General features: G+C 44.0%; 1 gene segment (V, D, J or C); it reads left to right on the forward strand.

The window, feature by feature from the left end:
• Window positions 1-6,554: 6,554 nt before the first annotated feature.
• Window positions 6,555-8,320, forward strand: LOC138520323 (T cell receptor alpha variable 17-like). The segment is given in 2 exon segments: window positions 6,555-6,612; window positions 7,980-8,320. Coding segments are annotated over 2 exon segments (399 nt in total).
• The last annotated feature ends 5,569 nt before the right edge of the window (window positions 8,321-13,889 follow it).

Consider the following 13,889-nt stretch of genomic DNA (forward strand, 5'->3'; position numbering starts at 1 on the left):
TGGATGGTGTACTCGTTGGTGTGACAATCATAACAATATCAAGCACAACTTGAGAGCTTTGCCTCCTGAATTTGAAATTCTCGCCATAGAGTTTGGACAAAATCATTGGGAGTGTAATTGCTAATCAACTACTTATACACATCAGGAAACTCCCTTGGCTATGAGATTTCCAATCCAGGTTCAGTTCCAAATTTAGCACTGAAACAGTCAGATCCTGGTGGGTGTGAGTGACCTACACATTTTTAACACATGGGACATATGCGTGCTAGGCCTCCTTGACCTCTTGGCTGCGTTCGACACAGTCATCCATCATATACAAGTAACACTCCTTGAACACAGGATGGGGTTCTCTGGCACAGTCCCAAAATCAGGGTACTACATTGAGGGGAGCTGGGAGCTATTTAGCTCCTGCTTGTAGCCTTAAAGAGCTTAGTTAGCTTGGCACCAACAGCTATCAGGAGCTACCTTTGGCTCCCCAGGCCAACTGATGCCAAACAAACAAACATATGTGAATTTAACTATGTGCATTTGGCATAGCCTATAAATAAGCATTAGGGCACATCAATTTAACATTTAAACCATATGGGTTCATTAAAAAAAACATTAAGTTTGCATTTTATGTTGAAGTTAGATTTGCGGAACATTATGTACTAGCTCCTAGTTCCCCAGCGGTAGCTCCTGCTCACGGGTTAATGCCGGATACCCAGGAGCTGCTTTTAGCTCCTGCTTATCTAATCTTAATTTCGACTTCTTCAAAATGGTTCACATCCTCCCTATTTGGTTGGCGAATTTCACTATGTGCATTTTGCACAGTCTATAAATAAGCATTAGGGCACATCAATTTGACATTTAAACCATATCGGCTGTCTACAAAGGCTCCTTAAGATCAGAATACAGACTGGTCACCTATGGAGTCCCTCAGAATTCTATCTTCGCCCTGTTCATCCTTAACATTTATGTGGAACTGCTGGATTCACTTCGAGGTGACCCCAACATCATGATACACCTGCACGCATATGAAATACAGTTGTAGCCAAAGCACAAGAGCCCACAAGATATTGCCCAGTTTCCCTCATTTTGTACATCCTTTCCTATGTGAATGACAAGTACCTTCTTAAATGTCTACGACTGGGCCGTGCCTCCAAACACGAACCCACTCAAAGCTGGCTGTAAGACATGCAATTGGATTGCTCCAACCCTCACCTCACCGAATCAGCGAAATCCATAGGCTTCATTGAGGATAACAATCACTCCTTCCTACAACACATTGTGCAATGGGCTCATACAACGTGGTATCAAATCTCTCTTCTCCACATGATCAAGCCCTTCATCCCACAAGGACATCCAAACTGGGACTGACTTTAGGTTATGGGGCAAACAGGGAAGCTGACATCCTGCAAAACATGGCATGGACGAATATCAGTGCAACCCCAAGATGATTGCCAACCGCACCATGAGATAAAAGGGTTTGTGCTCCAAATATATGCCAAAATAAGCTGCCATGGGGTTGTTTGATAGTTGTCCAGCATGGTTATTTTTGCAACTCTCTGTCAAAATGGTACTTCTTCACCATTCACATGTTGTTTGTTTTGTAATGAGGTTGTTCCGGTATCCAGTGATTTTAACAAAAACAATTACAAAGAGGTAATTTTCAGAGAAATAATTACATCGAAAAGAATACAGAATGTTTAAAAATATATTACACAGCCACGTTAGTGGCTGTGTAGTTATGGTTAAATTGCTAATCCCATAGGAAGAGCACTTTTGGGTGGCTTATAACTTTGTTTCCTCTGGACGAATCCTCACCAAACTTTGCAAATGAAGTATATGGCCCACTCTGAATGTGTTTGCAAAGTTTGGTGAGGTTTGGTCCAGGGGGGGCAAAGTTATATGGGGGTCCCAAAATGTCTTTTTTTTCCCATAGACTGAATGCGGAAAAAACTTTGCTCACGCCTAGAGCCCAAACCGCTGGACGGATTTTCACCAAATTTGCGGCAGGAGCAGCGGCTTGGTCCCAAAAGCGTGCTTTTGTAAATTTGGTGAAAATCCAACTAGTAGTTTTTTTTTAAACGACTAAAAAGTAGGTCACAAAAAATTAGCGATATCTATGTCCGCTCCACAGACAAACTTCCCTGCTTGCTCCGCGGACAGGACACCGATTGGCTAATCGCCTTGCATCATGTCCGCGGACATGAACATGTTCGCTGATTGGCTGGGATGAAGCGTGAGGTGCGTCGGATTGTTTCGATGCGCCTGCCATCTTGGATCCATGTTTGGTGTCCGCCGACACCGCGGTAAATCATAATAAAAAACACAACATTGCACTTGTCAAACTTATCAAATAATCTCTGGGGAGGTGAGGGGTGATGAGGATGGGATGGGATATGGCTGCAAGAAGTTGGGGTAAGAGGTGATAACAGGTGGGGAGGGTGTTGGGTCGGTGGGAAACAGGGGTAATCGGGGGACCCAAATGGATTTTTTTGATGTAAATGTTTCTCAGAAAAATACCTCTTGTTGTTCCACCCCCATATGACTCTTTATACTTACCCCTTCCCTGTCCTTCCTTCTTCATCCTCCTGAAACCTTTTTTTTAATTTTTCCCCACTTCCTTTTGTTAGGGGGAATTCTCTGTTTAGGCTGAATTTCCTAACCTAGTGAGTCCCCCAGCAGCTTTGCTGGATTTCTGGAGTTTGTTTTTTCCATCCTGCCATGAGTGAGACTCTTTTCCCCCACTCTTGGGCATGTATGTGTGTAATTCCTTTTGAAATGTCAATGTGTTCGATGGTCTATGGGGTCTTTTACTCCATAGGGTCTCATATGTTTTTCTATGTGTGTTACACCGCACCCTACGTGCCGTAACACCGGGGCGCCCTAGCGGGTCCCCCACCATACACTCCATACCCAGGGACTGACTACTGTCTCCCCGGGCATGTAAAGTCACCATTGGCTTTACTAGACCTAAATTTACTAACAGAACTAGTACAAACCATCTTATTGTGGACGTACTAGTAGGGGTAATTCGATGACTCCTGGATCTGTTACTCGAGGGGGCACTGTCCCGTCCCCCCTCTTTGAGTTTTGGCTGGTGGCAGTGGAAACTACTTGTTATGTTCGTCCCCGAACATAACCCCATGGGACTCGTCCCATTGTTGGAGATGGATACTTTTTCTCATTAATCTCTGACGTACCACCGATCTACTTATCTTAAATAGGTTTATCGAGTGGTATTTTCTGCCAGAACTCGGTTTGTAAAATGGCGTCTGTGTTTGTCTCTGTGACTCCTAAACTAAAGGTCGAGCCCTTTGTTCCACTTTTGGCGGGCTCTGTACAGAGACCCTCCAAAGTGGTGCCATTCTGTCTGGGTTACCACAGGGGTGTGGGAGGGGGTTTAGGCACCCTGGACCGAGTTGCCTTGCCAACTCCGGTCGCACTCTGGAGTGATTGGCCCAGGTGGTGAGCCTTCCCGCTCACCACTTAGCATGTGTTGATTGACAGCTAGGCTGAATGAATGGGGGTTTTCTGCATAAAAGCAGGGCTTTTGGGACTGGATCTTCAGAAGTCGCCACAGGACCTAAGAATCCGACGAGGGTAACGCTGAGCCGACCTGCACGACGACACCTCCGGTGGAGCCCAGCGGAACCGACTCACCACTTCCCGACGACAGACGAGATCTCCCTGCCGGAGAGTCTCTTCCCCTGACTGGTGGGAACAACCAGTCCCCTTTGCTTTTTATTCGCCTCAGGACGCGGTGGTCGAATTGCCCGTGCAGAAGCACCTCGGCAACCGGATAGCCACTACCCCTGAACCGCGACCAAAAGGTGGTGCCTTGTGACGGAGCACTCTGCGGTTGGTCTCTTCCCTGGTGGTGCACCGGACTTCATTTTCTTCGACGACAAGATCATCTCTACTCTTGGCAAAGAACCAACGTGCATCCACCACCAGGAACAACTGCCCCCGCCGGAGCTGCCCTCCACAACAAGGTACCGTGTCCGCCTGGCTTCCCTTTCGATCGGTTCGAGTGAGGTGTCTTAATCCTCTCCGTTCCGTTGGGTCGCCTCCAAGCTTTTCTCATTCTTTGTTCTGAACTGGTTCAATCCACCGATAACCATTTGCAATACAGACTTGAATGCATCTCCACTACAGACTTTTTGGGACAGCGCGCCTTGCCTCTCTCCGAGTGGGCCTGGCCTCTGAACTTTACGATCTATTGTGATTCTTGCCTTCCTGCCTTGCATTTTATCCGATAGGATCGAACTGTGTTGGTTTCGTAACCTGCCTATCTTTTTCTCTCCCGTCCTAACTAATATTCGAGTGTCATCTGGGTTGAGGTATACACCTCTGTCTGAAAATAAGTGGTACCAGTAGAACCTAGAGTTGTCGATATTGCTAGGGGGATTGATCGTCTACTCCGTAGAGTAATTGTGTTTGATTTGTTTGCCGTGATATGCCTTAGTGTTTTTCATAGACATTTTGTTATAAATAAATACCTTAATATCTTTACACTAAGCCTCGTTGCGTGTTTGCTTGTCTTGCTGTGAAGAATTGCCCTATTTTGTATACTCCACATACTGCTCAACTTTTCTTGAGAGAAGTCTGACTGCTCAGCCACAGCTACCACGTGAATCTGTGTGGTGCAGACTGCTACCAAGTGGGTTCACCGCCAATGCCTGTAGTCCTAAATCTTTTGCAGTGGTCCCAGAGGGAACTGCACAGGTTTCCGCCTAACACCTTTTTTTTCCCTAAGTTCATAGACAGTATGTCCACTAACCCCGCCTCACCTGTATTCTCACCACTGTAATTATGGAAATAACAGCAAATGTATGAAAAAACGCGTCTATGCTAATCTGTATATCTGTATACTCACCATGTATGCCTGTAACAAGTAAGAATTCTTAGCGCCACGATGCCCCCGGGCAGATGTGCGCTCTACAAATCCAAATAAATAAATAAATAAATATGTGGATTTATCAGATTTGGACTGAGAAAATAGGGTTTTTATTTTTCTCACTGCAGGTCAGGCCAAAATTAAGCTAATATGAAACATAGTGAATTTGGTGCCAGATTCTGGAAACACTACAATAGAAAGGAGGTAATTGCTGGGCTTCCATATACTTCTAAAAACCAGGACCATTGAAAATTATGGGAGGAACTGGTCAGCTGGGTACCCCGAATAATCGAGGGGCAGTGTTACAGGATCCGGGGTAGATTTTCATGACACTCTAATTTCGATGGAGCTGATTTGTGAAGCCATTGCATCACTGGTACATATTGGGACTAGAGTGACACACGTCATTCAATAACGAACATGCATCAATGTGTTTCCTGTATCTAATGACAGGTAACCTTGGCAGTGATTCCATGGCAAACATCCGCGTAGATGTATAGGCCCCTAGCCATCCAACACCAGCCTGGTTTCCTGACCAACCTGGTCGTGACGAGGCCCTCTACATCAAGAACTGCAGTGCTATGAGTATGAACGCTTTAAAAAAACAGTTTAGTCCCAAAGCCTGACCACGAAGATTCTGACACTGTTTTTTCACATTGATAATCACTTTAGTGGTCTTAATTAAGTGATTAAAGAACGATTTTGTTATATAAGTAAATTCCTCTGGTCATTGATATTTATTGCATCTGAGAATAATCATATAAGCTTGTGTGTTGTAGTGTCCTGCACACGCTGATTAATACTAAGCTACTCTGGGCCATGTCTGTGAAAGGTGAGCCAAGGATGCTGTGGGATCCTGGGATCCCATTTCCAACACAGTAGAAAACCACCGAGCAGTGAGATGAGCCAGCAGTACTACCTATACATGTCAGTCAAACTATCTTCCACTCAGCCTTGAGAAACAGTGTGACACTTGGTAGCTCCTGCATTAGTATTACCTGTTCTCCCCCAGGGGCCTGTGTCCTTCCTTCCACCATGTATCATTCCTATCCTCTGCTCCACACACTCTGGTCTCCCGTGAACTCTCCACTTTCCCACCGGATTTAATAACTTGGGCCTCATTACAGAAACTGTGTACTGATGCAAATGGAATTTTGCATGGTAGTTGGACTAGGATAACATTGCCCTAGTGTAAAAAACTTATTTTTTCATTGCATTTTAACACCAGGATAATGTTTTCCCGAGTTCTAATATGGAACTTCATCAGTGCTAGGACAGGCAATGGCCCTGGTCAAAAAATGCATTGAAAGAATATTTATTTGGATTAGAGCAGTTTTTGCGCTAGTACAAATAGCATACACAATTGCACAAATAACCAATGCAAAGCTTCTACGAAGAGACCCTGGTCTTTTCTGCATATGCTCCGCCTTCAAAGAATTTACATTGCACCAGTTCAAGTGCAGAAAGTGATCCTAGTGCACAAAACAGTTTCTTTTACCGGTAAGATAAATAAACGGGTTGTGTGCCTACTGCTGCAATCTGTGCGATATCTGCAGGTCGCAGGTTTGAATCCCTTTAAGGCCAACTAAGCCCCTCATCCTTCTGAGGTCAATACATGAGTAAAAACTTAGGTTGGGTGATAATTATATGTTATTGCATCCCTGGTAAGATGGCTCAGCGGGTTGAGCGCTTGGTGCAGCGATCTAAGCGTGATCTGCAGGTCGCAGGTTTGAATCCCGGCAACGCCAACTCAGTCTTCCATCTTTCCGAGGTCGATAAAGGAGTACCAATTTCGGTTGGATGGAGGTCGATAAAGGAGTACCAATTAGATATTGTATGTAGATATGTGCTCTATAAAGCGCATTGGATAAAGGCGCTATATAACTCATTATTATCATTAAATATGTTCTATGTGCAGCGCTAGCCGTTTGGCAAAAGCGCTATATAAATAACAACTCATTCCCATTAACGCTTTTTGCATCCCGGCAAAAGACTAGGGAAAACATTGCCCCTTGCCCCGTGTCAAAAATGCATTGCACGAATATATTTTTTGCACCGGAACCATCCTTGCCATAGTGTTAATTGTACTTACACAGCTGCAATGTTTTTACAATGCCACCCCTGTGACAGTGTTACAGAAACTTTGCACAAGAGCAGGTGGCACTGTGACAAAAATTGCCGTAGCACAAACGTCATACTTATGCAAAGAATAGCACTAGGGCACATATTTCCTTCATGCAAAAATGCATTTTGAGATAGTTTTTTGCATTAGGGAAATGTGTGTCCTAGTGCTTTTTGCTCTTGCACCAGTTCCTGTAAGACAGCGCTAGGTCTTCCATGCACAGTCAAGTTATTTAGTTTTATTACCCATTACTTCCAAAATCCACCCAGTCCCCAGTGCACGGGGCAACTTTTGATCACCACTAAGTGATGACACACTTAAAGTAGTGCTGTGAGCACATCTAAGTGACCTTTCTATAATTTAAGGAAGGTGTGATGCCTTGTAACTGGGGGAGTACAAAAGGCATTTATTTCACTGCACACTCTTACGGCAAGATCACAACCCACCACCCACCAAGATATTTTGTCTCGAAGTCGAGGCCCACAGCATATGGAAGAGAGTCTGCATCCTGTTGAGCTCAAGTGAGCCCGAAGGAGACATGATGGATCATTTCTGTGTCTACCACAAACCGCCGCTAGTGCTGAACTGTGGGGGCGGGGGCAGAACATGGAGTGCTACAAAACGTTATGCAAGCACCACAAAACCTCATTCCCCAGCCTGCAAAATGTCTGTGCTCGCCCTCATCATTTTAACACTGCCAGGTACTATGAAAATGTACATTGCTATGCTATTTCTGAGGTATTCAGAGTGGGCTAGCCACTTAGATAGCTTAGCGAGTGATCTTATTTCAAAGATCAGTGTTTAACTTGCAATCGCATGTTAGCATCCTGGCATGTATAACTCTGGCCTTTATTCATCGACTATATCTATACACATATCTAGCTATGTTTAGGCTTCCGGAGGAGCTCGCAAAAGAGGGTCTTGGCACACGGTTTGATTTGTATTAAATGGATATATTCTCTGTTTTCACAGGTGTTCTGGGGCAGTACAAAGTCTTGCAGGCTGAAAATATGTTTGTTGCTGAAGGGGGCCCTGTTCAGTTAAACTGCAGCTACGAGGGGTCGGAGTACACCCTGCAGTGGTATAAGCAGGGCTATGGCAGACCACCCGAACATATCGTGACACGGAGCACCAGTGGCATCAGTCAGGAGGGGGAAGTCACAATGGTGTTGCAAACAGAGAACAAACACACATCCCTGCAACTGAGCCGCACCAATATGCATGACTCCGGACTCTATTACTGCGCAATGGAACACAGTGCTGCACTACAGTTTCAGCAGTGCACAATATCCTATGCTAGCAGCAATGAATAATAAACTGCCGGATGCACTTCAGTGTTGTAATTAAAGCACCATGGACCTTATTCCAAGTCTGGCGGTGCGGCCAAAAAGTGGCAGTCATTCCGTTACTGTTCTTTTGTTTGGCGGTAATGGAATTATTGCCAATTTTTCTTGAAGTGGAGAATTTACCTCCAGCATTCTGCTGGTGGTAAATCCATCATGTTAATGCCAAAAATTTGCAGATTTGCTGTGATGGAATTACTGCTCGCAGTAAACCCAACAAAACCCTATGGAGTCGAAAAAAGGAAAGGGACTAATACCACCACACCACCACGCGGAATCTCATGCTAAATTTGGCACAGCCTATAAATAAGCATTAGGCACATCAATTTGACATTTAAACAATATGGGTTCATTAAAAAAACATTAAGTTGCATTTTATGTTGAAGTTAGATTTGCAGAACATTATGTACTAGCTCCTAGTTCCCCAGCGGTAGCTCCTGCTCACGGGTTAATGCCGGATACCCAGGAGCTGCTTTTAGCTCCTGCTCATATAATCTTAATTTCGACTTCTGCAAAATGGTTCACATCCTCCCTATTTGGTTGGCACCTAGCTGTCTACAAAGGCTCCTTAAGACAGACTGGTCACCTATGGAGTCCCTCAGAATTCTGTCTTCTCCCTGGTCATCCTTAACATTTATATGGAACTGCTGGGTTCACTTCTAGGTGACCCCAAGATCATGATACACCTGTACGCATATGAAATACAGTTGTACCTAAAGGACAAGAGCCCACAAGATATTGCCCAGTTTCCCTCATTCTGTACATATTTTCCTATGTGAATGACAAGTGACTTTTTAAAGATTAACCCCACCCAAACCAAATGTGCACAACTGGGCAGTGCCTCCAAACACGAACCCACTCAAAGCTGGCTGTAAGACATGCAATTGGATCGCTCCAACCCTCAGCTCACCGAATCAGCAAAATCCATAGGCTTAATTGAGGATAACAATCAATCCTTCCTACAACACATTGCGCAAAGGGCTCATACAACGTGGTATCAAATCTTTCTTCTCTACATGATCAAGCCCTTCATCTCACGAGGACATTCAAACTGAGACCGACTTTAGGTTATGGGGCAAACAGGGAGGTGACATCCTGCAAAACATGGCATGGACGAATATCAGTGCAACCCCAAGATAATTGCCAACTGCAACATGAGATAAAAGGGTTTGTGCTCCAAATATATGCCAAAATAAACTGCCATGGGGTTGTTTGATATTTTTCCAGCATGGTTATTTTTGCAACTCTGTCAAAATGGTCCTTCTTCAACATTCACATTTTGTTTATTTTGTAATGAGGTTGTTCCGGTATCCAGTGATTTTAACAAAAACAATTACAAAGTGGTATTTTTCAGAGAAACAATTACATCGAAAAGAATACAGAATGTTTAAAAATATATATAAATGGGGTTGGGGTAACAGGTGATAACGAGCGGGGAGGGTGTAAGGGTGGTGTTATAAGCATATGGAAACAGGGGAAATCGGGGGACCCAAATTGATTTTTTCGATGTAAATGTTTCTCAGAAAAATACCTCTTGTTGTTCCACCCCAATATGACTCTTTATACTTACCCCTTCCCTGTCCTTCCTTCTTCATCCTCCTGAAACCTTTATTTTTTTTATTTTTCCTAGCTTCATAGACAGTATGTAGATTTATCAGATTTGGGCTGAGAAAATAGGTTTTTTATTTTTCTGACTGCAGGCCAGGCCATAATTAATCTAATATGAAACATAGTGAATTTGGTGTCAGATTCTGGAAACACTACAATGGAAAGGAGGTCATTGCTGGGCTTCCACATACTTCTAAAAACCAGGACCATTGAACATTTTGGGAGGAACTGGTCAGCTGGGTACCCCGAATAAGCGAGGGGCAGTGTTACAGGATCCAGGGTAGATTTCTATGACACTCTACTTTCTATGGTGCTGATTTGTGAAGCGATTGCATCACTGGCACATAGTGGGACTAGAGTGACACACGTCATTCAATAGCGAACATGCATCAATGTTTTCCCGTATCGAATGACAGGTAACCTTGGCAGTGATTCCATGGCAAACATCTGCGTAGATGTATAGGCCCCTAGCCATCCAACACCAGCCTGGTTTCATGACCATCCTGGCCGTGACGAGGCCCTCTACATCAAGAACTGCAGTGCTATGAGTATGAACGCTTTAAAAAAACAGTTTAGTCCCAAAGCCTGACCACGAAGATTCTGACACTGTTTTTTCACATTGCTAATCACTTTAGTGGTCTTAGTTAAGTGATTAAAGAGCTATTTTGTTATATAAGTAAATTCCTCTGGTCATTGATATTTATTGCATCTGAGAACAATCATATCAGCTTGTGTGTTGTAGTGTCCTGCACACGCTGATTAATACTAAGTTACTCTGGGCCATGTCTGTGAAAGGTGAGCCAAGGATACTGTGGGATCCTGGGACCCCATTTCCAACACAGTAGAAAACCACCGAGCAGTGAGATGAGCCAGCATTACTACCTATACATGTCAGTCAAACTATCTTCCACTCGGCCTTGAGAAACAGTCTGACACTTGGTTGCTCCTGTATTAGTATTACCTGTTCTCTCTCAGGGGCCTGTGCCCTTCCTTCCACCATGTATCATTCCTAACTTGCGCTCAACACACTCTGGTCTCCCGTGAACTCTCCACTTTCTCACAGGATTTAATAACTTGGGCCTCATTACGGAAACTGTGTACTGAGGCAAATGCAATTTTGCATGGTAGTTGAACTAGGATAAAATTGGCCTACTGTAAAACACATATTCGTTCAATGCATTCTAGCAGCAGGAGAATGTTTGCCGGAGTGCTCATATGGAACCTTATGAGCGCTAGGACATGCAATTGCCCTGATCAAAAAATGCATTGAATTTAAGTTTATTTGCATTAGAGCAATGTTTGCCTGAGTGCAAATAACGTTCACAATTGCACAATAACCAATACAAAGCTTATAGAAAGAGGCCCCTGGTCTTTTCTGCGTATGCTGTGCCTTCAAAAAATTGGCATTGCACCAGTGCAAGTTCAATAAGAAGTATGGCAAAAAATAAATAAGTGCATAAAACAGATTCTTTTAACAGTAAGATAATTCAGCGGGTTCAGCGCTTGCTGCTGCGATCTGTGTGATATCTGCAAGTTGCAGGTTTGAATCCCTTTAAGGCCAACTAAACCTCTCATCCTTCTGAGGTCAATAAAAGAGTACCAACTTAGGCTGGCTGATAATTATATGCAAATATGTTCTTTGTGAAATACTTGCACTTTGGTGAAAGCACTATACAAATTACAAACGATTGCAATTAACGGTTTTTGCATCCAGAAAATGACTATGGCAAATATAGCTCGGGTTTCAAATATGCATGGAAAAAATATGGTTGTTGCACCAGAACCTTGTTGCCTTAGTGATAATTGTACTTTCACACCTGCAAGGTTTCCACAATACCACCCCTGGGGCAGTATTACAGAAACTTTGCACAAGTGTAAGTAGCATTGGGACATTTGCCCTAGTGCAAATGTCCTACTCATTCGTGCTGTGAATCTGTGAGATATTAATTTGTCTCTTTTCTTTTCTACTAGTGCAATCTGAGTCTTGCATGATGTCTCCTTAATATACATTATTTAAAGGGATTGCGGATGGATCCAATCAAATCCTGGTGGACAATAAAGGGGGTCGAGACATTAATTTGGAAGAAAATACAACATTAGGAATAGCAGTGCAAGGATCTTCCTATACTGCTGATTTCAGTAACCCAGTGATCGGGAACATTCCTGAAAGCTATGTGACTGCACAGGATGAATTACCAGAATCATTGGATTCTAAGCCAAAGGGAATCTTTAAAGTTCAGTCTAGGTATCCTTATGAGCCAAGTGAAATCGTATGCTGTCATCAGGATGATTTTGTACTATTCTAATTAGGTGATTCTCAAAGAGAAGAGCAGCATATTGAAGTGGAGGTTGATATTCCAAAATATTTGAGGGTAGCGTCTCTCCAAAGAGACACTGCCACATGTTTAGAGGAAAGTACTTCTGCTAGGCAGAATCCTGTGCAGTGCCCTTAGGGACCACTACACACAATTAAGACTACAGGTGGTGATACAAGTTTTACCTTTGGTACAAGCCTGTACTACTATGTCATAGTGGTAGCAGTGGCGGAGCAGCCAGGCTTATCTCAAGAGTACATGAGTAGTAGCAGAGATTACACAAAGGGACCACAATTACTGTGACTCAAGCAAACACTGACTCAAGGTTTCAGGTAGAAAAATATAAGAACATTTATTTTTAAACCATTCGTTATAAACACAAAACTTATATTAAACTTCAATAAAAACCACATGTTAAATATACTACAACTAACCAATTCACTTTGTACAGAAAGTCTCAAGGTAAGTACCCTGTGTTGGAATGAACCTGTGTTAGGCACAAAAACACGTTACTGCGGATATGAATGCGATCACTTTTTGACAGTTCGGTCTATTAAACAAACGGGTATCCGTGACATGAAATGCTACTGGGGCAAATACACACTTAGCACCTGAGATACCCAGAGGGAGTTGGAGGCAAAAATCACAGGCAATATATTGGTTAGGCAGGCAGAATCAAGAAACACTCAGAGACAGGAGTTCAAAAGTCAAAGCCAGGGTCGAAGACACCGGGGCCAGTTGCCGAAGATCACATGGTCTAACAGTTCACGATTCAACAAAGCCAAAAGTACTTGGATATTGTCAATGTTCGGAAGAAAAAGTTATAAGAAGGAGCGAAGACAAGATCAAGCCTTGGAAATGAATAAAAAGGGATTCACCCAATTTCCGCAACAGAACACAGTACCTTGTTCCAATGGTGCAGCTGGTGCCCTGGCAGTTGTTCCTGTTGGTTTCCCACAGACCCATGATTCCTGGAGCTTCGTCGAGAAGGAGGACGTCTGAAGGGGGTCTGCACCACACAGGGATAAGGCCGGCAGCAGCGACACAGAATAAAAGGTGCGCTCCTTAAAAACAGGAGAGGCTCTTCAGGTTCCTATCCGGACCACTACAGAAGTGTGCAGCGATTTCAATGACGGAAGAGGATCCTCTGGCTGTAGAAGATGAGCTGGTTATCCCCACCAAGCTCAAGGGAAGAAGACTCCGGACTGGATCTTCTCTGAGTCATTAAAGGGCAGATAGCTCAGGACTGCAGCAGGGCTTCACCGGGACAGGGTAGTTGCAGCAGCCGTCGTTCTCTCCACTTCTCTTCGGTTCCTTGTAGTTCCAGTAGCGACTCTCTGACTTCTAGCCCAAGAGACCTGCCTTTTATGTGAAAAACCCCCATTCACGCAACCTGGCTGTCAATCCCCCAGTAGGGGGGTTGTCCAGCCCGGACAACTACCCTGGCCAATCATGACAAAATGCGACTTGGGTTTCCTAGGATACCCTGTGCAGGGGGTGACTACACCCCTCCCTCACATTCAGCCCACCTCGACACCCAGGCGCCTTGAGGAGGGCTTCTGGGCAGAAGCTCGCCAAAAGACAGTGAACAAAGAAGGCGAACCTCGTTTGCGGTG

The sequence above is a fragment of the Ambystoma mexicanum genome, chromosome 13, assembly GCF_040938575.1.
Source record: "Ambystoma mexicanum isolate Mex_15411 chromosome 13, UKY_AmexF1_1, whole genome shotgun sequence".
Taxonomy (NCBI): domain Eukaryota; kingdom Metazoa; phylum Chordata; class Amphibia; order Caudata; family Ambystomatidae; genus Ambystoma; species Ambystoma mexicanum.